Raw genomic sequence first — 26005 nt, 5'->3', positions numbered from 1 at the left:
AGATGCCTGTTTGTGTGCATTCACACCTACTCTTGAGTGTGTGAATGACTCTGTGAGTGTGACATCACAGAGTGTCACTCTGTGAGTGGGCCCTGGCATTGCTCTTCAGGTTGTGTTTGTGCCCCTGGATCCTGGATGTGAGCACCTTGGAGGTGTGGGTGTACTTGCAGGCCCAGGAAGTACCCTGTGGGTGTGTGTGCTGCGGGACCACCTTTTACGGGTTTGTGCCCATGAGCGCCAAGAGCTCCTCTAGGTGTGTGCATGCATCTCTGGTCTCTGTCAATGTGTGCCCTTGAACGAGCCTCTATGTAACTGTCCTTTGTGCGCATGCGCCATAGCAGAGGCCTTGCAGGAGGGGCTCACAGGGTGTGTGTGAGCCCTGTGGGTGTCATCTGTGCTTAGCAGAGTCCTCCCCTTCTAGAGAAGTGTGTACATCAATGCTGTTATGTCTGAGAAGGAGTGAGTCTGGTCCTGGATGCCTTGGCCTCCGTAAACAAGTCCTTCAATTCCTTATCCTCACTTCCAGCCCTCAGGTTCTAGAATTCTTCCTCATTTTTCCTATAAAGGTCAGAGAGATGATGTCGAAGTCAGGGTGGCACCATCTGTTCAGGGCTGTTGGGAATGCACTCATTCATTAGCTGTCTTTATCTCCTTGCCTTTGTACCCTCTGATGCCCCCCATCCCCTTCATTTCTGAAGGGAAGCAGCAGGAAGACAATAAAACACAATCTATTATCTAACTTCCAGGAGGAAATTTCTCTGGGGTGGTCCTCACAGGTGGTAGAAAGTTAAGAATCTCCATGACTCAATGCAAGAAGCGACTATGAAGGCAAAGTGGGTGGGGACAGCTAGGGAGGCACAGGTAAGGGGACTGCTGGCCAGGTGACTTGCCAGGACAAGGACTTGCCTGAAGAAACCATTACAACTGAGCACCCACTGTTTGACAGTGCCCAGCAGTGTGGTTAGCCTTGGAAATACTGAGCAGAACAATATATGTTTCTGTCCTCAAGGAGTTCAGGAGGCCCATCAGGGTAGGAGGAGCTGAGTGGTTGAGATGAAGCTAGGCGGGTAGGTGGAAGTCAGGGACAGACCTAATTTGGGGAGAGGGGACCTTTCCGACTTGGCTGTGCTATGGATTTGGGGTTCAGTTGTAGACGCTGTGGGATGAAGCTGGGAATAGAATATGAAACAAATGGGTGCGCTCTCCATCCTCAAGGCAAATTCCTGACACACCAGCAGGTACCACTTCCTTGAATACTGCTGGGATAGATGAGCAGGTGATCTCTAAGGAGTCAAAAAGAACTTCCCAGAGAAAGTTTCTCATGGCAGGTCTGAAAGGAGTTGAAAAAGGATGGGAGCTTGGTTTGATGAGAGGATTCTCAGGGCCTTAGAATTAAGGTAATGCAGTAGATTCTACTGATGAGCTGTGATTATAAGGAAGTTAGGATTGCTAGTCACGCAAGCTGCGGCTCCACTGGTCTTTTTCTTCATCGTGCTTCCCAGAGACGTTTGAATTGGCTGATTGCTCCCACTAGATTCTAAGCTTCAGGAGGCAGGAGCCATACCTCTTAAGCAGACTGCTCACATCGAGTTCCCTAGACGAAGCCCAAAGTCCCAGCAAAGGCCATGTGTAGAGGAGGAACTCAAGTGATGCCCGAATGAGTTGCAACGTGCCCAGTTCAGGCTGACAGCGCAAGGACAGAGCCAGGTGTTGACTTCTCCCAGAACTGATGACTCAAATATGATAGCAAACAACTGAAACTAAAGGCAGCCCCAGCTCCTGAGGTTCAAGTTTCTAGAGCAGCGTGCAGAGGTCTCAGAACAGCTCGTTTTATTATCTTGGTTTTGGAGTCATCAGGAAGGAGTGAGGGCCTGCACCTTCTCGGATTCATGCAGTATGTGGTCATGTCAAATGATTCCAGGTCACTCGGAAGGCCAGACAACAGCTACCCCCGACCCAATTGCAAATGCACCCCTAGCCCTCCACTTTCCCACACCCACCTTGGGCTCTTTTCTCCCAGACCTCTTCTTTCCTGCCTTCCCCTGGGGACTGAGTGTCTGGGAATGAGACTAGTTCAATAAGACTGTGACCAGGATCTTGGGGAGGGTCCCCTCAAAGGGTGATGACAGGTAGGACAGACAGGCAGAAAACATAATTTGAAGTATTTTTGTTTTTTTATATACAGAATACAGGAAAGTTTCTGTAAAGTCTAAAACATTACAATTACTATGTACATTGGTACTACTTGGGGGTGGGGGTTGGGGGGGGAGGGAGCCAGGGGTGGGAGGAACAGGAGAAGTGGCAAGAGAACAAAAAAAGAAGACGAAACAGGTTTACGACAAAAACGTTTTTGCTACAATAGACAATTTGAAGAAAACGCTCTACCACATGTAGTACTGTACAGTTTTTAAAAACATTGAAAAAAATGTCATCACTAGATGTATTTACACAAAATCCAAATACACTTTTCCTTATTTGAAATAAAATAGATGGACAGCCAGAAAAAGAATTCATTTCTCATTTGTCCATAATACACAGTAGCTACCTGTAGTGCAACCGCTGCAGAAAGGGAAAATAACTTGGAGGGTGGGAACCACGGAAGTAGGGTGGGTAGCGATCTTTATATTAAATAAAACAATGATATTGTATAGATTTTGCTGTATGAAAACTGTATTTTTTCTTTTAATATAAAACTATTGTCACTGCCACAAAATAGAACAAGTTTCTGATTATTTTACAACGGCGGGTGAGGGGGAGGGAGCAGGAGGTGGGTGGGGAACGGTTTCGTGTTGGAGGAAGTGTCCAGACTGTGGGCCTTCCCCTCCCTGCCCACGCTGTTCCTCAGCTCGGGTCTGCCGCTTTCCCATGAAATGTTGAGTACAAATATATGTGCAAATGCCCCCTAGAACTTGAGAAAAGAAAAAGGATTTTTAAAAAACAGTCAAAAGGTTTTCTTCATTTCATGCAAAGATTGTAGTTGAAGGGTTTCTGGTGTATAGAAAAAACCCGGGCTTGGTTTGTGTACATTTTTGCATTGCAGGAGTCTTGGGGTGGGCGGACAGGCGGGTGATGGGGTAGCCGCCAGTCCTAGGGAACGGAGTTGGAGCGCAGCACAGGGCCCTGGTGGGGCTTGAGAGACAGCTTCTCGGCCAAGACCCCATCCTGCAGCAGGCCAGCATCGCCTTTGGGCTGTTTGGTCGCAAACTCAGTGATGCTGAAGACGAACTGCAGGCACCCCAGCTTGATGTAGCTGCCGTGGTGCAGTAAGGCCGTGCCCTCCCAGCCGGCCCCACTGCCCCCAATCAAGCTCGAGCTGCTGGCTTTGCAGTTGCAGGGTCTCCGCGGTGGCCCCTGGGCCTGGGAGCTCATCACGGCTGCCTCCTCACTCGGCTCTTCGTCCTGTTTCCGGTGCTGGCGGCGCCCTGGGAAGGAGGAGTGTGGTCACTGGGAGAGGAACAGTGAAGGGGCCGGGGCTGTTGGTTGTGGCTGGGCCCCTGTACCTCCCAATTCTAACTGCGGGGTGACTAGGGCTGGGGGATGCTGCGAAAGGACAAGGTGAGTCTGAAGTCCCCAAGCAGGTGTGCACATGTATGGCACTGGCTTCTCCGTGGCTTTCCCTGGGCCCGTGAGCAAGGAGAGTCTGCCCAGTGGGACCAGGAAGACACGTGCCAGTCATTGGTGGCAATCCAGAGCCACCCAGTTGGGGCTCTTAACACAACAGGTCCAAAAACGGCCGGCTCTGGGGCCACGGGGTCCGACTTACTGATGACACTCTGCACTTTGGCAACAATACTGCTTGGGGGGGTTGGCGGGGTCTTCTCAGAGAAGTCACATGAATACAGCACATTGTCCACCGTTGTCCCGTGCTCACTGTAGTTTAACAGCTCATAATGTTTGGTATTCTGAGGAGGAGGAGGGAAGATAAGATGTGTGGTCTGCTGCGTGGGGCCTGGGGCTAAGGGGAGAGAGGACACATGGAGAAGGCTGTGCTGCTCTACCTGGGGAGCTCTCTTTCTTCCCCAGTCAAGTCCTGCTTCCCTGTCTCTTTCAAATAGGGCTCAAGACTCACCTCCTCTGGGAAGCCTTCCTTCCCAGTGGCCCCCACCCCCCTAGCTCACCCCCACTCTCCCATGGCTCCTTTACTCTGCCTCCTCTTGAAATGCTGTTCACTGGCACAGAGGGCTTGGCTTCCTTCTATGCTGGTCCCCTGCCCTGATTTTGGGGGAGCTCCCCCTGCTGAGCCTCTGACCAACCTCAGGAGAAATGGCAGCCCTGTTCCTGGGGAGGGTAGCCACGGTAGGACACCCTTTCATACCAAGACTCTTCTCCTCCAGGAATGACAGGGACGGAGGAAGAGAAGACCTCCCCGCCCCGCTTCCCCACACCCAGGACACTGAACAAAAACCCCAGTGCCTAGGAGAGGCCTCAGGTGGGGAGAGCCCCCTCCCACCCCATCCCCACCCCTCACCTCATCATAGAATATGCAGGCATGTTTCCCGGACACGTAGTTACAGTGACCATAGTTTGTAAGGCACACGTCCATGTCAGCTCCTGCAAGTGGCAGGAGTAGAAGCAAAGGCAGGCAGAGAACAGACTGTAAGGTGTATGCATGGGGAAGGTGGGGGGCAGGGAGTTAGCTTCTGGGCGGCTACTGGTAAGACCTCACGGAGAATCTAGCTTGGGGCCCCTTCCTTGTATTTTTGAACAAAAACTGATTTCTTTTCCAATCCCCTTGGAAAGAACAGCTGTCCCTGCCAGCCGATTTCATTCAGAACATGTGGCTACTGCCCAGAAGGGAAGAGTGAACTCCTGAAGAGGGGGGGTTATTTCCATGAGGGCACAACATGGGCTGCAGGGTTCATAAATCCTATCATCGGAAAGAAAGGAGATTTCTTGGTCGCAGGCTAAGCTGACTATCCCTCCGTACAAGATACAGGACTAAGGAAAGGTTATGGGTGTGTGAGCCCTATCACTTTCTCGAAGACCTCCAGGGACACAGTGCGTGCCCTCTACGCAGGTATCTCCTGCACGCCTGGAATGGCTCGCTGAGCAGCAATCAGAGCTGACTCCCCTCTCTCCCGAGGTCATGCTGGGCCCAAGCAAAAGGGCTGGAGCCGGGGAAGACAAGCAGCTGATAATCTCCTTTCTTAGTCCCTCTTGCCTGGATATCTGCTGGGTTAAACCAGTCAGCCCTGGAGAGGGTTTCCCTCCCCCCTTTCTGGCCCTGTGGGTAAGGATATTAGTATTTGGGGCTGAAGAGATTTTGGTGCCTTCCCCAGCTGGCCCACCTGTCCCGATGTATAGGGTTCGGTAGCACATGTTCACAGCTCCTCCCAACCCTAAGAGAGGGTAGAACACAGCTCGGGCCTGTACCTCCTTTCTTTGCACTACAAGACAAACACAGGGATAGGATCATTCAGAAACTCAGAACCTGAGATCCAAACATAAACCAGAAGAACCCAGACCTTTGGCTTGTGGCCTACAGAAAAAGATCCCACTAGATGTATCATCCCACCAAACATACCTTGGACATTGGGCTGCTTCAGCATGACACTCTCCCCCCACCCACAGCATTCCCAACATGGGTTAAGCATTTCCACCTTAAAAGAAGGTCACAGAAGTCAAGGATGAAAGTACTTTAAGTTCCTGGGCTGCTGACTGGCTTATCATGGACAGACCAGACGATACCATAGAGAGGGATGCCAAACAGCAGAAGACACGGACCAGCATTTCTCAAACTTTGGTGTGCACACAAATCAACTAGGGATCTTGCTAAAATGTTGTTCTGATGCCGCAGGTCAGAAGTGGGGCCTGAACTCTGTGTTTCCCACAAGCCCGCTGGTACTGCTGGTCTGGGGACCACATGATTTCAATCAGTAAGGCTCATTAAGGGTTAATGCTCAGAAAAAGAGCCTAAGCAGTTAGACTTGTGGGAAGAATTTCCAGGAGGCTAGCCCAACTGTTATTTTCTTTCTTTTTTATTTTTAAAGTAGGCTCCATGCCCAAGACGGGGCTCAGCCTCATGACCCTCATTGACCCTAAGATCATGAGTCTCTATCAACTGAGTCTATCAACTGAGTCAGCCAGGTGCCCCTAGCCCAACTGTTATTTGGCTTCTCACCTTGAACTTGAAAAATTCCCTTTTGGGAAATCTTTGTAACCCAAATATCTGAACACCGTTCAGCAGAAAGCGTACCACATATACCCAAAGGCACCGGTAGCTGCCCTCTGTGTCTCAAAGCGGATGAGCATGAAAGACAGTTAAGCAGACTTCCCTGAGTCTGATGTGAAAGCTGTAGTTGCTTTTTGTTCCTGCTTTCTGGGGAAAGAAGCCACGGTGCTTTACTGAGCCTGTGAAAGGCACACACGGGGCACTGTGATTCTGAAAACCGAGATGGCTCACGGAGTGGAGACATATGCTCACACACAGAGGGGAGACTGGATGGTGGGCTGTTGGCAGATGTGTGCACGCGCACCTTCAGTGTGGTGCCCTCCAGAAGCCAGCGGGTGTGCCCCGACACTGCCCGGTGAAGCTTGGACCCGGGAGGGGAAAAGCTGATGTATTCTCTGCAAGGCCAGAAACTTGATCAGCTTCTCGTCCAGCATATTTATCTCGATTTCTATTAACCAAAGAGAAAGATTAAAAAGCAGCTGAGGAGGAAATGCAACGTGGAAATAGGTGAGGATCACACAGCGAATTGTTTAGCATTTCTACACTCTAGCCAAGTGACTGTTCTCGAACGGCAGAGAGTACAAAGTGGCGTAAGGATCCCGAGCTGGGCATCTCACTGGCCATATGCAGTGAGAGACGGGCCCCAATGCAGCCAGTGCAGCTGTCTCTTGGAGGTGGGTGGCCTGATTTCGGGTCGAGTGGTCCTAGAAGGGCAGAGCAAGATACACCACTTGCCGCCTGTGGGGGGAGGGCTGGATGTATGACACTGATAATCAGATTTTTCTACCCAGCCTCTCTTCGCAGAGGGCCAGTGGCACCTCTGTTCTCTCCAACTCAGGGAACAAGGACCTCCTGGTTTTACTCTGCCCTGGGTAATTATCCTCTTTTCTCACAGGCTTAGCTGGCTCTGCTCTCACTTCACCTTTGATTATGAGGTGTAGAAGGCAGAAGAAGGAGGGGCTTTCTTTCTTAACCCACCTCCCCAGCCCTCAGAGATCAGGCATCCCTTCTGTTCCCTTCTGAAATGAGCTTGAAGGCGCAGGAACAGCACCTCCACAAAGCAGCTCACTCACTCACTCACCTCCATTTCCATCCATAAATGCTCGCAGTGAGCTGGTGAGGTCCACCATGGCAGTAGAGTTGGCTGGGAAAGAGGGTACGGTTAAAGCGCTTCCTATGGATAACGTGCCGGGGCTGACCTTGCCATCTGGGGACGGAGCAGGAAGACGGTTACTTACGTCGCCTTACGAGGGAAACCCACCGGTCCAATCCCCCACTGCCGAGACAGGTCTGGATTTCGGACCCAAGGTGATGTTCCCTTCTTGATTCTCACCCCATAGGCTCTGGAACTCCTAGAGCTAAAAATGTGTGGTGAGGAAGGGCAGATGGAACAATGCACCCAGGTATGCAGGATTCTCCAGGGCACCGGGAGCTGGTGAAATCTACTGCTCTGGGGAACGTGACGGGGCGGCTCTGTTCTCTGGGCCATCGCTACCTCCCTGCACTACGCACTCACGTAAGCAGCGCCTGCCTCTGTAACTCTTGCCTCCTGACGCAAAGGGAGCAAAACCTATCCAGATTGGTAGTAAGAGGTAAACGGAGACAGGAAAAGAGCCTGAAGGTAGGGGCCATCCTGGGACCAGGGGCCCCCATGCAGAGAAGTCACAGTCACCTGGTTACCGAGACTCCCAGCTGACTAGGAGGCCAGCTTCAGTTCACACGGGAGAGACCACAGGGGGTTCCAGCAGCATCTGAAACCTAGTTCAGATGCTGGGGTCAGCAATCTCGAGGTCCGGAGTGCTGACTGGGGATAGCTGAGAGAGCAGGTCCACACTAGGCCAAGTATGGGTATAGAGTACTGCCTTTCTGCACGCGGCCTGAGGGAGAGTGTTTGGGTCAGGCCAACCTCTGCGGGCCTGCCGCTGTGCTGCTATTCTGAAAGGCAGTGTTGCTTTCTATCCCTGCTTCCCCGGACCTGGAAGGTCCTTCAAATGAGCGGGCTCTGAGAATCTAGATCAGGTGGGATCTGGTCTCTGGTATGGATACTGAAACTCAGGAGGCCACTGCCTAGAATCTCCAGCTGGCCACAGTGGCTGAACAGAGCATGCTGCCTCCTCTAAGGAGAGAGAACAAGAACAGGCAAAAGACTAGGCCTGAGAGGTGTGGAAAGGGGATTCAGGAGACCTGGCTGTAGTTCCAATCCTGCCACTGACTTGGTAGGTCACCTGGAGGAAATCACTGAACTTTCAGAGCCTAAGCAATCCCACCAATAAAACGGGGACAAGTTAAAGCATGCTTTCTCCTCTACCACCTAAATGTGGAGAGAGCAAGTAAGAGAGAGACTAAAGTCCTCTGAAATATTCACAGGAATACAAGTGTTTTTTGAAGTTTAACTGCCAGGAGGAGCACGAAAGGACTGGATCCAAATTACCCCAAGGCTGAGCAGCACTCACCTGATGATGGCGCTGGTGAGCAGAATCGTTGGTTGGCTCCTGTGGCCAAGATACCATCTCCTGCTGCTTGGGGGGGAGTGAGCACCCGGGTGGCATTTGGGGGTGAGCCCAGTGGCCTTGAATCTGTCAACGGAGGTCCTATCTGTGATTGGACAGTCTTTCTTTGCAAAGTGCTGGTGTTCTCGATGCTGGCACAAGAGCTGGGAATGGAAGGGGGCAGGCTTGGGACAGGAACCAAACTCCTCTGGGGGCAAGAGCTGGGGCCAGTGGCATTCTCTGTCTTCACAATGATGCCGACGGTGTGGTTCTGAAGCCCCCCAGCCGCTGGTGGCGTGAGGGGCCGGGGCCAGCCTTGCCGGTGGGAGAGGCCTGGTAAGGGGGTGTTGGCGCCTGGAAGTCGCCGGGGGTCCGTGGAATCAGTGGGGCTGCTGTAGAGGTGTGGGCCATTGGCTTTCACCTCTGTGCTCACTGGCCCGTTGGCAGTCCCGCAGGGGGCTTTCTTGGATTTTTCCGCACAAGAACTGCAGCTGATGTCCTCTAGGGCTGGGGGCTGGTGGGGTGGAGAGCAGCTCAGGGAATTCTGGGTGCTAATCCCTGAGGGGCAGGACAAGGGGCAGTGGGAAGGTGTAGGTGCCTTGTCAGCTGTTTGCAGGGAGGTGGTGATTGAGCTGTCAGTCACAATAACAGGCTTAATATCAGCCTTCTCTGTCTGTTCAGAGTCCCAATGCGAAGGCATCTGCTTAGCAGATAAATGTTTCAATATGCTGCACTGGAGCGCAACAACACTACAGAGCCACTGCAACGGAAGGAGAGGAGAGGAGAGGAGGGTGAGAGGCCTGGGAGGCACTGGTCCTTCCTGCCCCAGTGGCCGGGGCTAGAGCAGAGCCGATAAGCGCCGTTTCCGAGGTCCCATCGCGAATGCCCAGAAAAGGTGTGCTGGACTTCCGACAGGATTCCACTTCCAGTCCCAAGTGAGACTTGTTGGTGCACTCAGCAGGCAACACCCTGGTCAGCAGAGCTTGGGGTTCCCATTCGGGCTCTGCCCCTAAGGCTCACCAACAGGCAGCAGGTACCCTAAGCCACTGCTGTGCGCTCAGCACTACCACCTGACCTCTCTGGGGGTCTACTGCACTCTTTCTATGAGACGGATGTGCCCGCCTCGCAGCACAGCAGGGGGCCAACGGAGAGAAGCAGACTGGTTGACTCTGTACTTCTTTTACTTGCCTCAGAATATCGGCCAGAAGTTCTCTCCGGAATAGTCAACTCTTGGGGGATGGGGGAGGGGTGGGTGGGGTTGCAGAAGATGGGGATGGGAATGGCACTGAGGCTACTTCCAGTAACAGCTGTGGTGCGATGGAAGGAAGACTGGCTGCAGGATCCCGGCCCTGCCTTCACTCACCTCTTGCTGCTCTGCCTGGGTGGCTAAGTGCTCAGAGTTCAAAAGGTGCGTCTGCGATTCCTCAGGGATCCCATTGCAGATCAGCTCCCCATCCCGAATGGCCGCAGGTGCAATGAGAGGGGGTGGAAACTGGTACTGGGATTTGATAGCATCAGGAACCTGTTTAGGACAGACAGGAGGAGGAAGGAGAGGGAGATGGCGCCAACAAGTCCAGCGGATTCTGCCCCGACTGCATTTTTTCTCCTGGTGGAGCCAATGCCCATGGGACCATCATGCACTCTGGGGTCCACTAGGACAAGGAGGCTCCGTGGGCTGCAACTGCTCTGTGCCTCAGACACACACGCGTCAGCCTGAGAAGGCACAGAAATGGAGACAGCAGGCACATGCCGCCACCCGCAGCCCCCAACTTCTTCAGCAAGGTGTAAGGCCCACAGAGGGCAGAAACCACTGCTTTGGCCTAAGACTGATTCTGGACACAGACTCACAGCAGTACTCTAGGCTCCCACTGCTCGGCATCAAGTTTGGGAGGGGAGTGAGCAGTATCTGACAGGTAAAAAGTTAAAGGAGGTCACATTCACAGTGGAAATGCTCAGCATGAGGCCTGACCTGTGACAAGCACTCAGTCAAGGTCAGTTTTCTTCAGCCATTCATTCAAGACTAATCAAACAGCTGAAGACCTCTTTGTTGTACAAAGACAGAAGACACATTCTGAATCATACCACGTAAGAATGAAAGAGCCACACCACAAGCAAAGAGTCATTCATACATCCGACCAGTATTTATTGGGCACCTCCTGAGTCTGGGTACTGTCCCAAGTCCTAGAGATCCAGAGACGAATAAAACTTAAGCTCTGCTCTCAAGGAGCGCACAGTCTAGTTGGGGAGATAAACAGAAACATTACAACACAACATAATGAGTCCTAGGATAGAAGCATGGCTGAGGAACTATAAAAAACATAGAGGAAGAGTGCTCATTTCTGTCTGGGTCGGGAGGGCACAGGAATTTGGGATTAGGAAAGATTTTACAGGAAGGCAGTATTTGATCTAAGCCTTGTTAAGTTGAGAACTTCCAGGCAGAGGAAGGGGAACTGAGGGCAGCGGAACAGCATACATGGCACAGAGATGTGGAAGCACTTGGTAGATTTGGAAAACATTTGGAGGACAGATTTGGTGACTGAGTCCTTAAGGAGGATAAGGGGAGAAGAGCTGAAAATGGTTTCCAGCATTTTGGTTTGAGGGGCTGGGTGGAGACTGTGGTTATTTACTATAGAAACAAGAAATACAAGAAGAAGAGCAGATTTGGAGGCAGAAGACTTTTGGTCTTGGGCAAGTTGAGACCGAAATGCCCATGGGGTGGGTGAGCAGACATGAATCTGGATATGAGGAGAAAGGCAAGGCAAGTGGAATCAAGAGTCAGTACCATTAATATTGATGGCCGGTGCCAGGGGCTTGTCTGAGGTCATCCAGGAATGGGAGGTGGAGGAATAGAATGGTATGCAAATCTAAGGTTGTCCCCTGGTGAAGAGTGAAGGCGTAGCAGGAAGATGAATCCCCAGCAAAACTACAAAGTTCTTAAGCTGATTTTGCCGCACTGCTCGGTCAATGATAGAGATGTTCCAGGACAGAGCTGAGCAGTTCTTGGCCACAGTCCTCAATCCGCTCCTGGATTGTCTAAGTACAAAATGCTTCCCAGAAAATTCATGGCCTTGGATTTTCCTCAAGAATAGGGAACCCTTTATAGAAGGGGAGGGGGTGCCTGAGTGGCTCAATCGGTTAAGTGTCCAATTCTTTTTTTTTTTAAATAACAGATTTATTTATTTGAGAGAGAGAGAGAGTGCGTGCGCACACGCATGAGAGGGGGCAAGGTCAGAAGGAGAAGCAGACTCCCGTGGAGCTGGGAGCCTGATGCTGGACTCGATCCTGGGACTCCGGGATCATGACCTGAGCCAAAGGCAGTGGCTTAACCAAATGAGCCACCCAGGTGCCCCTAAGTGTCCAATTCTCTTTTTTTTTTAAAGATTCTATTTATTTATTTGACAGGCAAAAATCACAAGCAAGCAGAGAGGCAGGCAGAGAGAGAGGGGAGGAAGCAGGTTCCCTGTGGAGCAGAGAGCCTGATGCGGGGCTCGATCCCAGGACCCTGGGACCATGACCTGAGCCGAAGGCAGAGGCTTTAACCCACTGAGCCACCCAGGCGCCACAAACAGCAGGGTTTTATCAAGGCTTCTTGACCTATTCATTTTAGTCATCATGTTCTCTTCCTAATCTACAGTTTAGATCTCTTTTAAATCTGTTTCACTAAGGTATGAGGCATGCCACCTCTATAATACACCCAACTGAAAATACCTTCATTTAATTTTGGAAACTGGTGTTTGCACTGAAGTGTAAATATTTACATGGTTAAGAGATTGTCACACAATTTCCAACAGTTAGTATCTTGCTGGTGCTGACATCCACTGCCAAGTGACGGGAGTGGTGTGAGTGCGTTAAAGCGAGGGTGCCACCAAGTGGCCATATTTGAGAACTGCTGGTCTCCACTGGCACAGAGCACCGTCTGGGGGATTTCTCAGAAGATAAAATTCACGCCTATGTTTGTGTATACAGTGCTGGGCTCTCCAGGTTAAATGAGGGAACTGACTGGTCTATGAAAACATCCTCAACACCCCCAAATGCTTTTCAACAAAGGGATTTTTTTTCCTGTTGATCTTTGTAGACACATTTTATTTTTTTTTAAGTTTTTTTTTTTTTTTTAATTTGAGAGAGAGAGAGAGACAGCGAGAGAGGGAACACAAGCAAGGGGAGTGGGAGAGGGATAAGCATGCCTCCTGCTCAGCAGGGAGCCTGATGTGGGGCTCAATCCCAGGACCCTGGGGCTACTACCTGAGCTGAAGGTGGATGCTTAATGACTGAGCCACCCAGGTGCCCCCACACTTTATTTTTTAAAAGATTTTATTTATCTGACAGAGAAGAGAGAGCCAGAGAGCACAAGTGGAGGGAATGACAGAGGGAGAGGAAAAAGGAGGCTCCCCACTGAGCAGGAAACCTGATGGGGGGCTCAATCCCAGGCCTCTGGGATCGTGACCCAGGCTGAAGGCAGACGCTTAACCATCTGAGTCACCCAGGCGCCCCTGTGGACACACTTTTGCAACTGTCAAGTGCATATGAATGTCAGGTAATATTACAGCCAAGGCCACAATTTGGGGTATTCATGATATATTACCAGCAGCCTGGAAAAACTGTTTTAACTCTCCTTTAGTCATTCTCCTCTTAAGTTCCTCAGCCGGGACAGGTGGTCCTCTGCTTCATCACCACCGCCTTCACCCCACTAGGCAGCTCTGGGACGGGGGTCATCTCCCAGGAACAGAGAGCATGAGTGCCCGGTGAGGGTAGCAGAGGCAGAGTACATCTGTTTGGCAGAAGGGGCTGAAGAGCACTGATCCTCAGAACTGGAGACTCGTAGAATTTGGGGCTTTGCCTTGGTAGTCCTGACCTCCATCCTCAAACATGAAAACGTATGGTCACATTCACCACTTGTTGAGACACCAGAGACAAACGTCGGGACTTCAGTCTCCCTATCTATAAATTCAGGCCCATGATCCTGTCTGTTCCCTGAAAACAATCAGAGCCCACTATCCTGCCTGCACCAGGCTGGGACTCACCTTCAAGCTTCTTCTTTTGACTGACTGGAGCACACGGCGGTTAGGAGGGTGCTTCTTATGGATTCGGTTCAGGAAGTCCACTTTGACCACGTGCTGTGAAATGGTGTCCTGGAAACGGTCAAACACCTGGCACCGATTGCTCAACGTCATATTCTTCTGGTTCAGCTAGGGACAAAGCAGACACACTCTTGCAATGAACCTCAAAAGGCATCCCCTTCCCAATGACCTCTATTCTCTAGGTTTGAAAAATAGAAGCCCTTGGCCACACAGGCTTCTTCTATCAGGAGCTGGTATTATAGCAACACTCCTGTCAGAGGGCCAGGGGAACATGGATAAGACGTCCTCCCTCCGCTCTGCCTGGTCTAGCAAGGGAAAGCTAGTATGTTCTATTCCCTAGAGAGGCTTGAGGGGGACAGAAAATAGGAAATTAGCCAAGAAATGCCCTTCAAATTCAGCCTCTGACAGCTCACACCACCTTTTGCCAGCATACCCTAACAGAGTACAGGTTTCAGTGGAGGTGCAGGCCTTGGCCCTCAAGACCCAGACTCCCTTTCTAGAAGGCACTCTTGCCCACAGGAAGCAGGACGGTTTTCTACACAGGAGCGTGGCTGACAGCAGGGATCAGCACCAGAATGCCCATGCACCCTGCCCTAGTCCTCTTTCAACATAGCATGGAGTAGCAGCAAGCCCACTCGGCTCCCACAGTCCTGCTCTACAGGAGGTGGGAAACCGGGACCACTCTCAGAGGCCAGACAGAGGGAAGAACGAAGCTGATGCAGCGGCACACAGAAGGCATATAAATCCTGAGCCACCTTTCCGCTTCCACGTCTGTAACTCAAAAGAAAAGATCTGCACCGCAGCTTCCTAATTAGTCAAGTAGGAAGAACCCCTAAGTGGCTAATAAAAAAATTACCTAATTAATTTTTCATCTGTTGGAAAGCTGCTCTTTAAGATTCGTATTTGGGCATACCACTCATGGTTGCTTTTTTTCCAGTTCAGCAGGAGGCAAAATGAAACACTCATAACTGCGGCTCAGAGAGAAGCGTCCTCCTAGCCTAGCCCTGAGCAGCGTCAGCCGAATGAAGAGGCCGAAGCAACACGCGTACAAGTCTCTAACTACGGTCCCTCAGTGCAACGCGAGGAGCACACGGTCACGCTGAGCGTCACAAGACATTCCATGGTTATTACCATCTGAGAGACAGTGTCTTAAGCGATAATCTCTTTTTAATCTGAAAGGCTGCTCTTCTGAGGGAGCTGCTCTTCGGAAGCCCTCACCCATTCAACCTTGTAAATGACTGTTCTTAGTGCCTAGCAGGAAAGGGACTAAGCTTAAGCCTCTTTTGGAGACAGCAAACTAGAGTTCTGTTTGAGCCCCAGGAAGCATCTGGAAACTGCACCCGAGACTCCTGGGAGAGAAGATAGAAGGACCCTCACACCATTCATTCATTCGACGAATACCTATTATATACCATGACAAGGTGGGTGTCAAAAACTAGATAAAGGAAAGAGACTCATGTGGTGCCCAGGACACATTAGGGTTTAGTCACTGGCTGACTGGCTGTGACCCATGCCAATTCTTCAACTCTCCCGAGTTACTGGGAGTTGACTGCCTGTGATAATTCCTAGGATAGAGGAATAAACGTTTCAGAGTTTCTTAGTTTGTTTCCTCTAAAAATAAGAGGCAGGAAAATATGGAAGCAACTACTACAAGAGCATTTATTCCCGTAAGTTGGATCTAACATACTCCCCTTTTAGAGCTGTAACATCAGCTGCTTAATTCACTGTGGAAGAAATTATACATAAACAACCAAGTCTGCCTGTACAGCTAAAACAAGGCATTGTGGGGAAAGGCAAAATGCACACAAAATAATCAGACCTGAAGAGGACGGTCTACAGAACCCAGTATCTGCGAGATTATGGTGAACTCTGGTACAAACCTGACCCTACGATGCTTTCTACTGAATCAGTCCACACGTTCCAGCTGTGCCCAAAGAGAATTGAAGGGGCGACGCTGCACTTACCACCACATGTTCGATGTGATTCGGACACATCCATCTGCCCAGGGGCATGGCAGTGAGCGGTGGCTCGAGGCAGTCCATGTGGAACAGGAGGGGGCAATAGTCACACTGGATGAGAGGGGCCACACGGCAGCTCCTGCAAAAAAGAGTTGTAGGCCATTTCTGTGGCAAGATGGGAAAATTCAAACCAACTCTGCACTGTGGAACAGCTTCTCCTCCTTAACCCTCACTACGTTCTCCCAGAGCCTCCTCCCCCAGTGATCAGTTCCACTCACAATCAGGAAGATGGATGAAGTTCGGGGCTGCCACCAGGCTCTCCATTATTCTCTCTTTTCAGAGGAATGTGTCTTGTGGGGAAAGGAATGTTTATTTGGAGTACAGCTACAGTGGCTGTCAGAGCAGGAATGATCAATGCTCAGCACCCACATGGGGAAGACGGCCAACTCTGTTCTGATCTTTCTACTCCTTAAAAGAAAGTTAACTACTACCTCATTAAAAAAAAAAAAAAATCTCTAGCCATGTTTCTAGAGTCTTACACTACAGCAAGAAAAGACGTCTCTTCTGCACAAAGCACTCAGCAAAAATGACATGCAGAGATAGGTGTGCTGGGGAAGGATTTTTAACATATTTGTGTATGCATGGTTCAAGGGAGGAGCTTCAGCAAATATCAACTCTGACTTGTAACCACGATTCTCCTCGGCTGTCTGAGATGCATGGGAGCCTCAGCCTGGGCCTGGCTCAGAGTTCTGCTGCTCTACTATCTAGTTCCCTACAGCTTTTGTTGTGGAACATTTCTTTTTTTCCCTTTGGCATATTTCTTTTTGATAGCTATTTTCTCCTGCTATCCTGCCCTTCTAAGACACCCAGGCCACAAAGTCCGGCTTCAGTAATTGAAGCAGCAGGTTCCTTTCACTGAGGATATCCTATTTGAAGGAAACCAGTGTCTCAGGAAAGCTACAAGGAGAAAGGGGAAGCCTGGAGGCGTTTGGAAGTCATCCAGTCTGATGCATACTAGCTACATGGACACCTGAACTACTTTTAAATTCACCTTTGGTGATTTAAAAAATTATCTGCCTTTTCCAGGGACCTGTGTCTCTGCTGGCCAGAGCTGCTCCTCCTAGCTAGTTTAAGTATCTCCTGCTTCTGTTTAAGTCCAACTCCTCTCACCCAAGTTTCTGTAAACATAGTCTCAGGTACTTCAGGGAATTTGTTAAGACAGTCAAGGCTCTGGTCAGTCGGTCAGCCAGTCTCTGTACTCACACCATCAGAATACGGGTTGTCCACATTTAACAAAGAGGGTTTGGAAGAGGAGACAGGAGAGAGAAAAAATACCATTTGCTGACTATGGAGAAGAGTCCTTAGGATGGAAGAAAAATACCTGTTGCATGTGAAGCAGACTTTGACTGGTAGGGGAACAAGACCATTGTGATCTAACTCGTGCTGTGTCTTTTTAACATTTTTCCCTGTGGTTTCCTCCTTTCTTCTCCTCTTGCTAGAACCTAGAAGAGAAATTGATGGTGCTGAGCTTTCCTGGATGTTGAGTTCCTAGTCTGAGACACAGAAACAACAGTATGTGAAAGATCAGATCTCAGGAAAAAGCATGTGGCATGGCCTAGATATGGGTCTCTCTCTGAGACCCCTTGGGATGGCTTCAAATGAGAAAAAGAACAGGAAAGCAGGGAAAGGAACACAGACAGAAATCAGAACCATGGTCAGAGGTCATTTGTTCTGGGGCAGAAACACAGCTTTATGTTTGGCAAATATGAAGTGGTCAGAAGCCCGGGTTGTTAGATACTGGTAACCTAAGGAATATAAGGACCCGAGTCAGTCAACAAAGACTGTTTGATGGAGGTGCCTGAGGAAAAGACTGTAACTTTACTGCATTTTTAACAGAAATCAGAAAAGCTTGGATTCCATATACATCCTGCTGACGACCAGGATTTTTTTTTTTTAATTTTAATTATTTATTCATCTGAGAGAGAGAGAGAGAACAAGCAGGGGGAGCAGCAGGCAGAGGGAGACAGAGAAGCAGGCTCCATGCTGAGCAAGGAGCCTGATGTGGAACTCGATCTCAGGACCCTGGGATCATGCATGACCTGAGCTGAAGGTAGCCAGTTAACCAACTGAGCCACCCAGGCGGCCCCTGACCAGGATTCTTAAGACTGTCAATTTCACTTTCTCTGGGAAAAAGAAAGGAACATCTAGAAGCTTTGTGGTATCAAGTAGAAGACATGACTTGATTAAAAAAAAAAAAAAAAAAAAAAAAAAAAAAAAAAAAGTATGGAGGGTAATTTAGCAACACCTTACCAAACTATAAATGCATAGTTATAACCCAGCAATTCAAACATTAGGAATTTACCCTACAGATACAATCACATGTACACAATGATATAATTATAAAATTATTTGTTGAAGCACCATCTATAGCAACAAAAGATTAGGAACAACCTGAATGTCCATTACCAGAAAATCAGTTAAATAAATTATGGCATGTCTATATAATAGGTCATTATGTAACCATTAAGAAAAACTGAGGAATGCCTACATTTAATATGGAAAGACTGCTAGAGGATATCGTGAAGTGAAAAAAGCAAGGTGTAGAGCAGTATGCCAAGTAAGCTAGTTAGAGGGAAAATACTGAGCATATTATCTATAACTGCTTGTATATGCACAAAGAAACTCTAGAAGGAAATACACAAGAACCAAACAGTGGTTATCTGTGAGGGGTAGGAAGGTAGAAACGAGGCAAATGGCAGACGGGGCAGAAGGGAAATTTTTCACTTAAAATCTTTGTATATTTTTTCGCTTTCAAACCATGAAAACATATTACCTGTATTTTTAAAAAGGTGATACATTGAAGGGCAGAAAACAGAAATAAGCAGAGTAAAAGTTAAAACCTTCAAAGATGTCCAGGAAGAATGAAGAACAGGAAACTGAGGGCGGCTCCGCGCACAGTGACCCCACAGGCAGCACAGCCCTCCAGCTGGACAGCAGCCCTTTGGGGAAGCTGGGGTGAGGTGGGGATGGGGTGTAAGAGTTTGGCTAACCTGGTAGTGCGGTGGTACAAGTCAGTTCATTGGGCAACTGAAACTGGGTGGGGTTCCGCTCCATGGCAGCAGCGATCAGCAGCTCAAACGGCCGCCTTAGCTGGGGCTGCACGTAGTCTGGCTCTGCTGCCACTGGCTCCTCGTCCACGTCAATGATGTCCTCGTCGACGTCATTCTGCTCAGAAGTGGGGGTCTCTGTGCTGGCATTGGATGTGGGTGTGCCAGGCCGGCTGGCTCTCCTTTCCAGGATCCGGGCATGGGCAATGGCCTTGAGCTCAGTTTTGCTGGCTGATCTGTCCAACAAGTCAGTATCACTGCTGGGGGATGTAGTCCGTTTGCCGGATTTGTCCACCAGTCCATTGACGTGGCCCAGCTCCTTTTTCTGCTCTCGTTTCTGTGCAAATGAACAGGCAGGCCCATCACATCAAGTACCACAAAAGAGAAAGAAATGGATACTACCAAGTCCTTGCTAGATCACTAGCCAAAATTATGAAATTTTCTAACCTGTCAGACTCATCTGCCTGGAGACTCGGAACACCGGTCTCTCACCTGTCTGTTCAAGTTGACAAAACTACACCTGAACTACACTAAACTAACAAACTACAGCGGCAGAGAATCACCAAACAGCAGAGAAAGTTAGAAACAATTATACACACTTCTCATACATCCTTTACTCTAAGTCATCGTATGATCCACACTATCTCTATACAAAGCACAGAGGCAAAGGGATAAAAAGTTACCACAGTGAGAATAAACAGAGTGAGGCTAAGTGAGAACAGTGAGAAAAACGTAAAGGGATTCAACATCACTGTAGTTTGCCTTGAAGCATCCTGACATTCTGAATGGTTTTAAGAATTTTGCTCCAAATAAAGTCTGCAAATACAAAGGTAAGAGGTAAAATAGGCAAGCACAGCTCCCTGTCCAGGGAGGCTGGGTGCTAACATGTAAAGTAACTACACTACAAAGTGGACGGCTGGTGTGTGGAAGGTAGCCACCACAGTGTCTGAGACCAGTGACTTTCAATGTTTTAAGTTTAACTAGAACTCTGAAAGGGACATTTCTTCAAATGGGACGATGGGGAAATGGAAAAAGACCATGTTTATTCAGTAGGACTGGATGGCTGGTATTATATTTTCCTCTAGGACTCAAAAGAGTGGTCAAATGAAGGTTTAACACTGGTCTCCAGTCAGGAGACCTGGGATCTGTCCCAGTACTGCCAATGATTCCTTATGACCCTAGATGACTCAGGTTGGTGTGCAGGAATTTCTCTGTCTGGAAAGTAAGACTAATAAAACCTTTTTTCTCCACCTTTCAGAGATACGGTAGAGAAAGAGGGTCCCATATATGAAAAGGATGAAGGCTCTGAGTCAGGGGAAGATCCAGCCTCCACTAGGGACAGGACCTGAACATCAGAGGTTGCTGAGGGCCAAAGGATGTATCATTTCAGTCTACTTCAGCATAACTATAGGAGGTCAAAGGCGGACAGAGATAGTGGTGCTGGCAAAGGCAGACTTGACAATGGGCAAAGAGCGCCATCCGAAAGCACGTCAGAGCGGCATTTCGGGGAAAGCACACTATGTTAGAAAAAGGCTACTAGAATCCCCACCAAGCAGCTCTGCTTCTAGAAAACTGATGAAGAGGTAACAGAGCTTGGAGTGAAGCAATTTGGCTCAAATCTTGGCTCTGTTAATTCTTTACTTCTAACTTGGGAAAGTTATTCTACATTAGTGAGCCTCAGTTTCTTCCTCTTTAAAATGGAGGTACTACTCCCAGTACCCACAGATGGCTGTATGGATTAAATGAGACAACATATGCAAAATACCCGGTGCATGATGGGCACCAAACTAATGTTAATTCCTCTCTTCCACCCTCTTTTCCTGGCTTCACTTCTCCCGGAGCTGTTCCCAACCCTTTCACATCCAGCTTCTTCAGTGGCAGGTTTCTGAAAGGCCTCCTGGCTGGCAGGTGCTACTAACGGGCCCTGCTCTAACCTAACCAAGGACACACAGGGAGCGACCTTGTGAGGTGGACAGGCTAGAGGACAGCCTGGTTTGTGGACCTTAGGAGATAACCAAACTACAGCTGGGGCTAAGTGGTTGACTGAGCCTTGCCTTGCCTTTTAATAAGAACCCTTGTGCACATGTTGAAAAATAAAAGTCTGCCTATCTGTTTACCTTCCTAAAGGCCGAAAACTGTTACACACATAAACCACAATCTCTGAATCATCTCATCCTGTTTCTGCAACCAAGGAAATCATCATTCATTGTGACATCATGTTCAGGGGCTGGGAAAACAGAGATGATGTCACAACGAAGGCAAGTTGCTTGCTGTGTAATTAGTGTGAGAGGAGGGAAGGAGACAGTTTACGATTCATAGACAGATTCTAATCCACAGTCTATAATTTGAGGATTGGTTCTCTCATAATCTGGATGGAAACACACCTACTTCCTTTTTTGAGAAAGAGGAATTTAGCTTTTGCAAGCCATAAAAGGACTCAAAATAGAAAATGATGTTCTCCAAGCCAGTGCTGAATTATCAAAGACAAGGGAAGGGGAGCTAAAGAGGGATTAGGTAACCTGGGGTGCAGATGGGTTCAAAGTCTTCGGTCCCTCATACATCCAGCCAAGCCTCTGGATATCAGTGACTTATCTGCCTTGGGGTGAGGGAAATCCTTTTCCACCAAGCTAGAAAAGCAGCCTTTTTTTTCTTTAGCCACTTTCAGTCATGGATATAGCTGCCACATTCAAGCCACTTATCAGCCTACTCCTGTCACTAGTGAATGAACAGGGCTCAGTAAATTAACACACCTCTTCTGCCCATTTCAGCAGCTCATGTTTGGATTTTAGGCCCTACTGGATTCCAAAGAGTCACCATGGGGAGAGTGAGGGTGATTCCAGGGCTGGAAAAGACAAGAAGAAGGGACGAAAATGCCTTCAGGGCCAGGCCGTCTTAGCTCTAGAATATCAGTGCTCTAGATCTGGCATTCTGAGCAAAGCCTGCAGGAAGCGGCATTATTACCTTTCGGCGAACAGTGCACCGGTGACACATCCACTCCCCAGGAGGCAACATCTCTTCACTCAGTGGAGGGTTACTGTAGGGAAAAGACAATGGCAAGACTAAGTACTAACCTTGGATGCAGCAGGAAAAAGCCTGGCTGGGTCTGGCACAAAGCTGCAAGTCCCCTATTCTGGCCAGTCCTACAAGCACTGCTAGGGTGCTCTCTTCCTTCAAAATGGTTACCTGGCGGGACACCTGGGTGGCTCAGTTGGTTAAGCAGCTGCCTTCGGCTCAGGTCATGATCCCAGCGTCCTGGGATCGAGTCCCACATCGGGCTCCTTGCTCGGCGGGGAGCCTGCTTCTCCCTCTGCCTCTGCCTGCCTCTCTGTCTGCCTGTGCTCGCTCACTCTCTCTCCCTCTGTCTCTGACAAATAAATAAAATCTTTAAAAAAAAAAAAAAATGGTTACCTGGCATTATCTGTAATAACCTCAAGAGTGAGGACCCTCTCCCACATCTCAGAAAGAGAAGAAATCCATAGCTATGAACACTGGGCTTACAGGGAAAGACACAAAGAACTAGTTTGGAGCCTTAAGAATCATTTCCCAAACTGTATCATGCTGATAAAATCATTGCTAGGTCCTCCACACTCCTCAAAGTCTGTCAGTGTAAGACTAAGCTCTTCCACCTGCTGTTCGGAGCCCTGTGTAGCACAGACCCATCACCCTTCCCAGGACCCTTTCATGTACCCACCCCCCACCCCCGGTCAAACCGAAGACTTGCAAATATCTCTTTCTCTACACTACTTTTTCTCCTAGAAAGCTGTGCCTGTTAAATCCTTATTAATCCTGTAAAACTTGCCTCAATCAGCCTATGGTAGATTAAAGATGGCTGCAAATTCTTTGCTACTCCTACTATCCAAAGGTAGGCCATTTCCTTCCTCTTGAATGAGGCTTGTCTTGTGACTTGTTTTGACTAATAGAATGCCCCAGAGGTAACCATGTTGTAACTTCCGAGGCTGGGTGTTAGGAGACCTGCAGATTCCATTTTTACATGTTTGGAATGTTCCATCTCAGAGCCCTGTTGTCATGCTGAGAGGCCACACTGTGGAGACTTAAGGCACTCCAATTAACAGCTTCCTCTGGATGCCAAGCCAAAAGCCAGCATGAACTACTGCTGTGTGACTAAGTCCTCTTGGACCATGCCAGCTTAGACGAGCCTCTAAAGGACTGTGGTCCCAGACAACAGCACACTGAGCAGAAAAACCACCCAGCTGAGCTCAGTTAACCTGCCGACTTATGAGAGATAATAACTAGCATCTGTTTCAAGCCACTGAGTGTTGGATAGCTTGTTACACAGCAACAGAAAACCGAGTACAGCTCCTCCATACGCTCTTCCTGGGTTACTCAGACATCCTGGACCTCTGGGCTACACGGTTAGTTCTCTTTTTGTACTTTCTCCCCCCCCCCTTTGTATTTCTCATGTTTTCCCTTATGTGACAAGTTTTTTCTTTTCTTTTCAAATAATCTCTACACCCAACATGGGGCTCAAACTCACGACTCCAAAATCAAGAGTCGTATGCTCTTCTGATTGAGCCAGACAGGAACCTTAGTTCTCTCTTTTCTTATTTATTACTTATTGTAAGCTCTATGCCCAATGTGGGACTTGAACTATCACTCATTCATTCATTGTAAGCTCTATGCCCAATGCTGGGCTTGAAGTCACAACCCTGAGATCAAGAGTTGCACACTCTACCAACTGAGCTGGCCAGATGCCCCTCTTATTTCTTTCATTAGAGGGCCCAACACAAAGACTGGATCTCTTCCCTCTCTGTAGGTTTATATTATACTACAGAGGTTGTACAGAGAGTAGTCACTCAAGTCAATACTGAGTCAGAATTAGAGCTGTGTAGGGCAGGCCTTACTGATCCTCCACTGATTTCCATTAAGGTAACACCAAGAACCATATAATGAGACTTTATTAAATCCTTGGGAGGGTCACATTTCTAATGTCTATACAGTAGTGGTTCTCAAAGTGTGGTACCTAGATCAGAAGGAAACATCAGTATCATCTGGGAGCTTATGAGAAATGCAAATTCTGAGGGACACCTAGGCAGCTCAGTCAGTTGGATGTCTGCCTTCCGCTCAGGTCATGTTCCCAGCATGCTGAGACTGAATTCCGCATGGGGTTCCTTGCTCGGTGGGGAGCCTGCTTCTCCCTCTGCCTGCCCTTCCCCCTGCTTGTGCTCTGTCTCTCTTTGACAAATAAATAAATAAAATCTTAAAAAAAAAAAAAAAAAGAAAAAGCAAATTGAGACCTCAGTTCAGGCATGCAGAATCAGAAATTCTCTTCTACAGAACGAGGCTACATTTATGCTTAAGAAAATCTTATATTTGGTTCCTGGGAGTCACCTATTTGGAATGGGAAGGAGGAAGTTTTTCATCAAAAAAGGATGAGAAAGGGGCACCTGGGTGGCTCAGGCGATGACACATCTGCCTCCAACTCAGGTCAGATCCTGGGGCCCTGGGATTCCGGGGCCTGAGTCAGGCTCTGCTTTAGCAGGAAGTCGGCTTGAGATTCTCTCCCTTTCCCTCTGCCCCTGCCTCCACTCATGTTTTCTCTCTCTCTCTAATAAATAAATAAAATCTTAAAAAAAGAAAAAAAAAAAGAGAAATACTAAAAAAAAAATTGAGGGCTGAATAACATAAGGACTCTTCCTGAAGTCCCAGGGCTTAATATTACATTGGTCTGTTTCTAGCTAGGAGAGCACTTGGCGTGGCAAACGTTTCTCTCTCCTGCTTTGCCATGCTTCCCTGTAGCCCTGGGTATTCCACCAGGCCTTCACAGGTCCTTGCTTCCTTTTCTCCCTTTTTCCTTGGTGGAATCTCAGGAGATCCTTACTAGGAGGCAGAAAACTGGAGCACACTGGCCTACTGTGACAGGTCTTCAAATCCCAGAGGACCACAGATGAATGTCACCTGTAAAGTCTTCCCCACTTCTCTCCAATGGATTTTTGCATAGGCCACATCCAAACTAATGAGATGCCTGCATGTAATCTGCAAAGGCCTACAGACTCTGCTATGCTTCAGCAGCTGTCATATTAAAATTAACCCTGAAAAGGTTGTCACTTCTGATTCGGTTTTTCATCCTTTCTTTTCATCTGCCCGCTTGGCTTTGTACCAAGACACTCTCCACCAAACAATGTAAAGCAGAGAAGGGCAAGGCAAGGTGATTTGAGCTTCGATCTTTTACCAAGATGTAAATGGCCTCCTGGCCACCCTTCACACTTACCTCAATCTAGCCCCAACCCCTGCTGGCAGAATTAGTTATTTAAAACACAATTCTGATCATATCACCCTCCTAATTAAAAAGCTCTTCAGTATCACCCCTACCCTACCCTATCCTTTATTACAGGATAAAGTTTAAGCTTTATCAGTATCAGTATTGTAGGCTAAGAATCCTGTGGCCAGAATTCTCCATCCTTCTCCAGCTTCATTAACCTGGAGGCTCTCCACACAGTCCATACCCTTCCTCCACACTGCATGTCTATTCATTCTGGAGCTGCTCCCTATAATCGCAAAAGCTGGGCCTTCCCTCATGTCTTCACCGGGTGGACTCTTTATGTTTTGGGGCTCAAGTCAGGTAGTGCCTCCGGGAAGCCTTCTCTGGCAACCCCTGATTCCCTATAACACTTCTGTGCCACACTGTACCCAAATCCCTTTCTTTATGGCTTATTTATCTTTGTACCTCCACACTCTGCAAGATGCCTGGCACATACTAGGTACGCAATAAAGCTTGAAAGAACTGAGGGACACGAAAAGAATGGGCTTTTAGGAAGTGAATGTAACCCTCCAAAGTCATGAGGCAAGGCAATGCAGTTGGGCTGACCCTTGTTTTGGTGGTTAAATCACATATGAAATAATTTGTTTTCTAAGTCACAAAACAGTAAGACATCAGAGTCAAAGTCCACACTTCTAAACCTGAGCCTCACACTGAACCACCCCACCTGACTCATTTATATCTTCTTTAAACAATTTGATTTCTCATTTCTTTTTCTTTTTTTTTTTTTTAAGATTTTATTTATTTATTTGACAGAGAGAGATCACAAGTAGACGGAGAGGCAGGCAGAGAGAGAGAGAGAGAGGAAAGCAGGCTCCCTGCTGAGCAGAGAGCCCGATGCGGGACTCGATCCCAGGACTCTGAGATCATGACCTGAGCCGAAGGCAGCGGCTTAACCCACTGAGCCACCCAGGCGCCCTCTCC

General features: G+C 48.6%; 1 protein-coding gene across 1 annotated transcript in view; it reads right to left on the bottom strand.

The window, feature by feature from the left end:
- Window positions 1–2259: 2259 nt before the first annotated feature.
- Window positions 2260–26005, bottom strand: part of LOC111151300 (PHD finger protein 12) — a 43044-nt gene continuing 19298 nt past the window's right edge. Inside the window, exons 3-15 of the mRNA XM_022509194.1 lie at window positions 21766–21838; window positions 18748–19141; window positions 17079–17199; window positions 15704–15836; window positions 13683–13847; window positions 10025–10183; window positions 8626–9421; window positions 7254–7379; window positions 6477–6620; window positions 5289–5387; window positions 4469–4551; window positions 3764–3902; window positions 2260–3422 (exon numbers count right to left, since the gene is read on the bottom strand). Coding sequence (XP_022364902.1) covers window positions 3088–3422; window positions 3764–3902; window positions 4469–4551; window positions 5289–5387; window positions 6477–6620; window positions 7254–7379; window positions 8626–9421; window positions 10025–10183; window positions 13683–13847; window positions 15704–15836; window positions 17079–17199; window positions 18748–19141; window positions 21766–21838 — 2767 coding nt within the window. The 3' untranslated portion in view covers window positions 2260–3087. The remainder of the gene's footprint in view (window positions 3423–3763; window positions 3903–4468; window positions 4552–5288; window positions 5388–6476; window positions 6621–7253; window positions 7380–8625; window positions 9422–10024; window positions 10184–13682; window positions 13848–15703; window positions 15837–17078; window positions 17200–18747; window positions 19142–21765; window positions 21839–26005) is intronic.

Source organism: Enhydra lutris, unplaced genomic scaffold (genome assembly GCF_002288905.1).
Source record: "Enhydra lutris kenyoni isolate GAN:26980312 unplaced genomic scaffold, ASM228890v2 scaffoldscaffold26, whole genome shotgun sequence".
Taxonomy (NCBI): Eukaryota; Metazoa; Chordata; class Mammalia; order Carnivora; family Mustelidae; genus Enhydra; species Enhydra lutris.
Note: the sequence above shows the minus strand (reverse complement) of the source record. Positions and strands in the feature narration are given on the sequence as shown.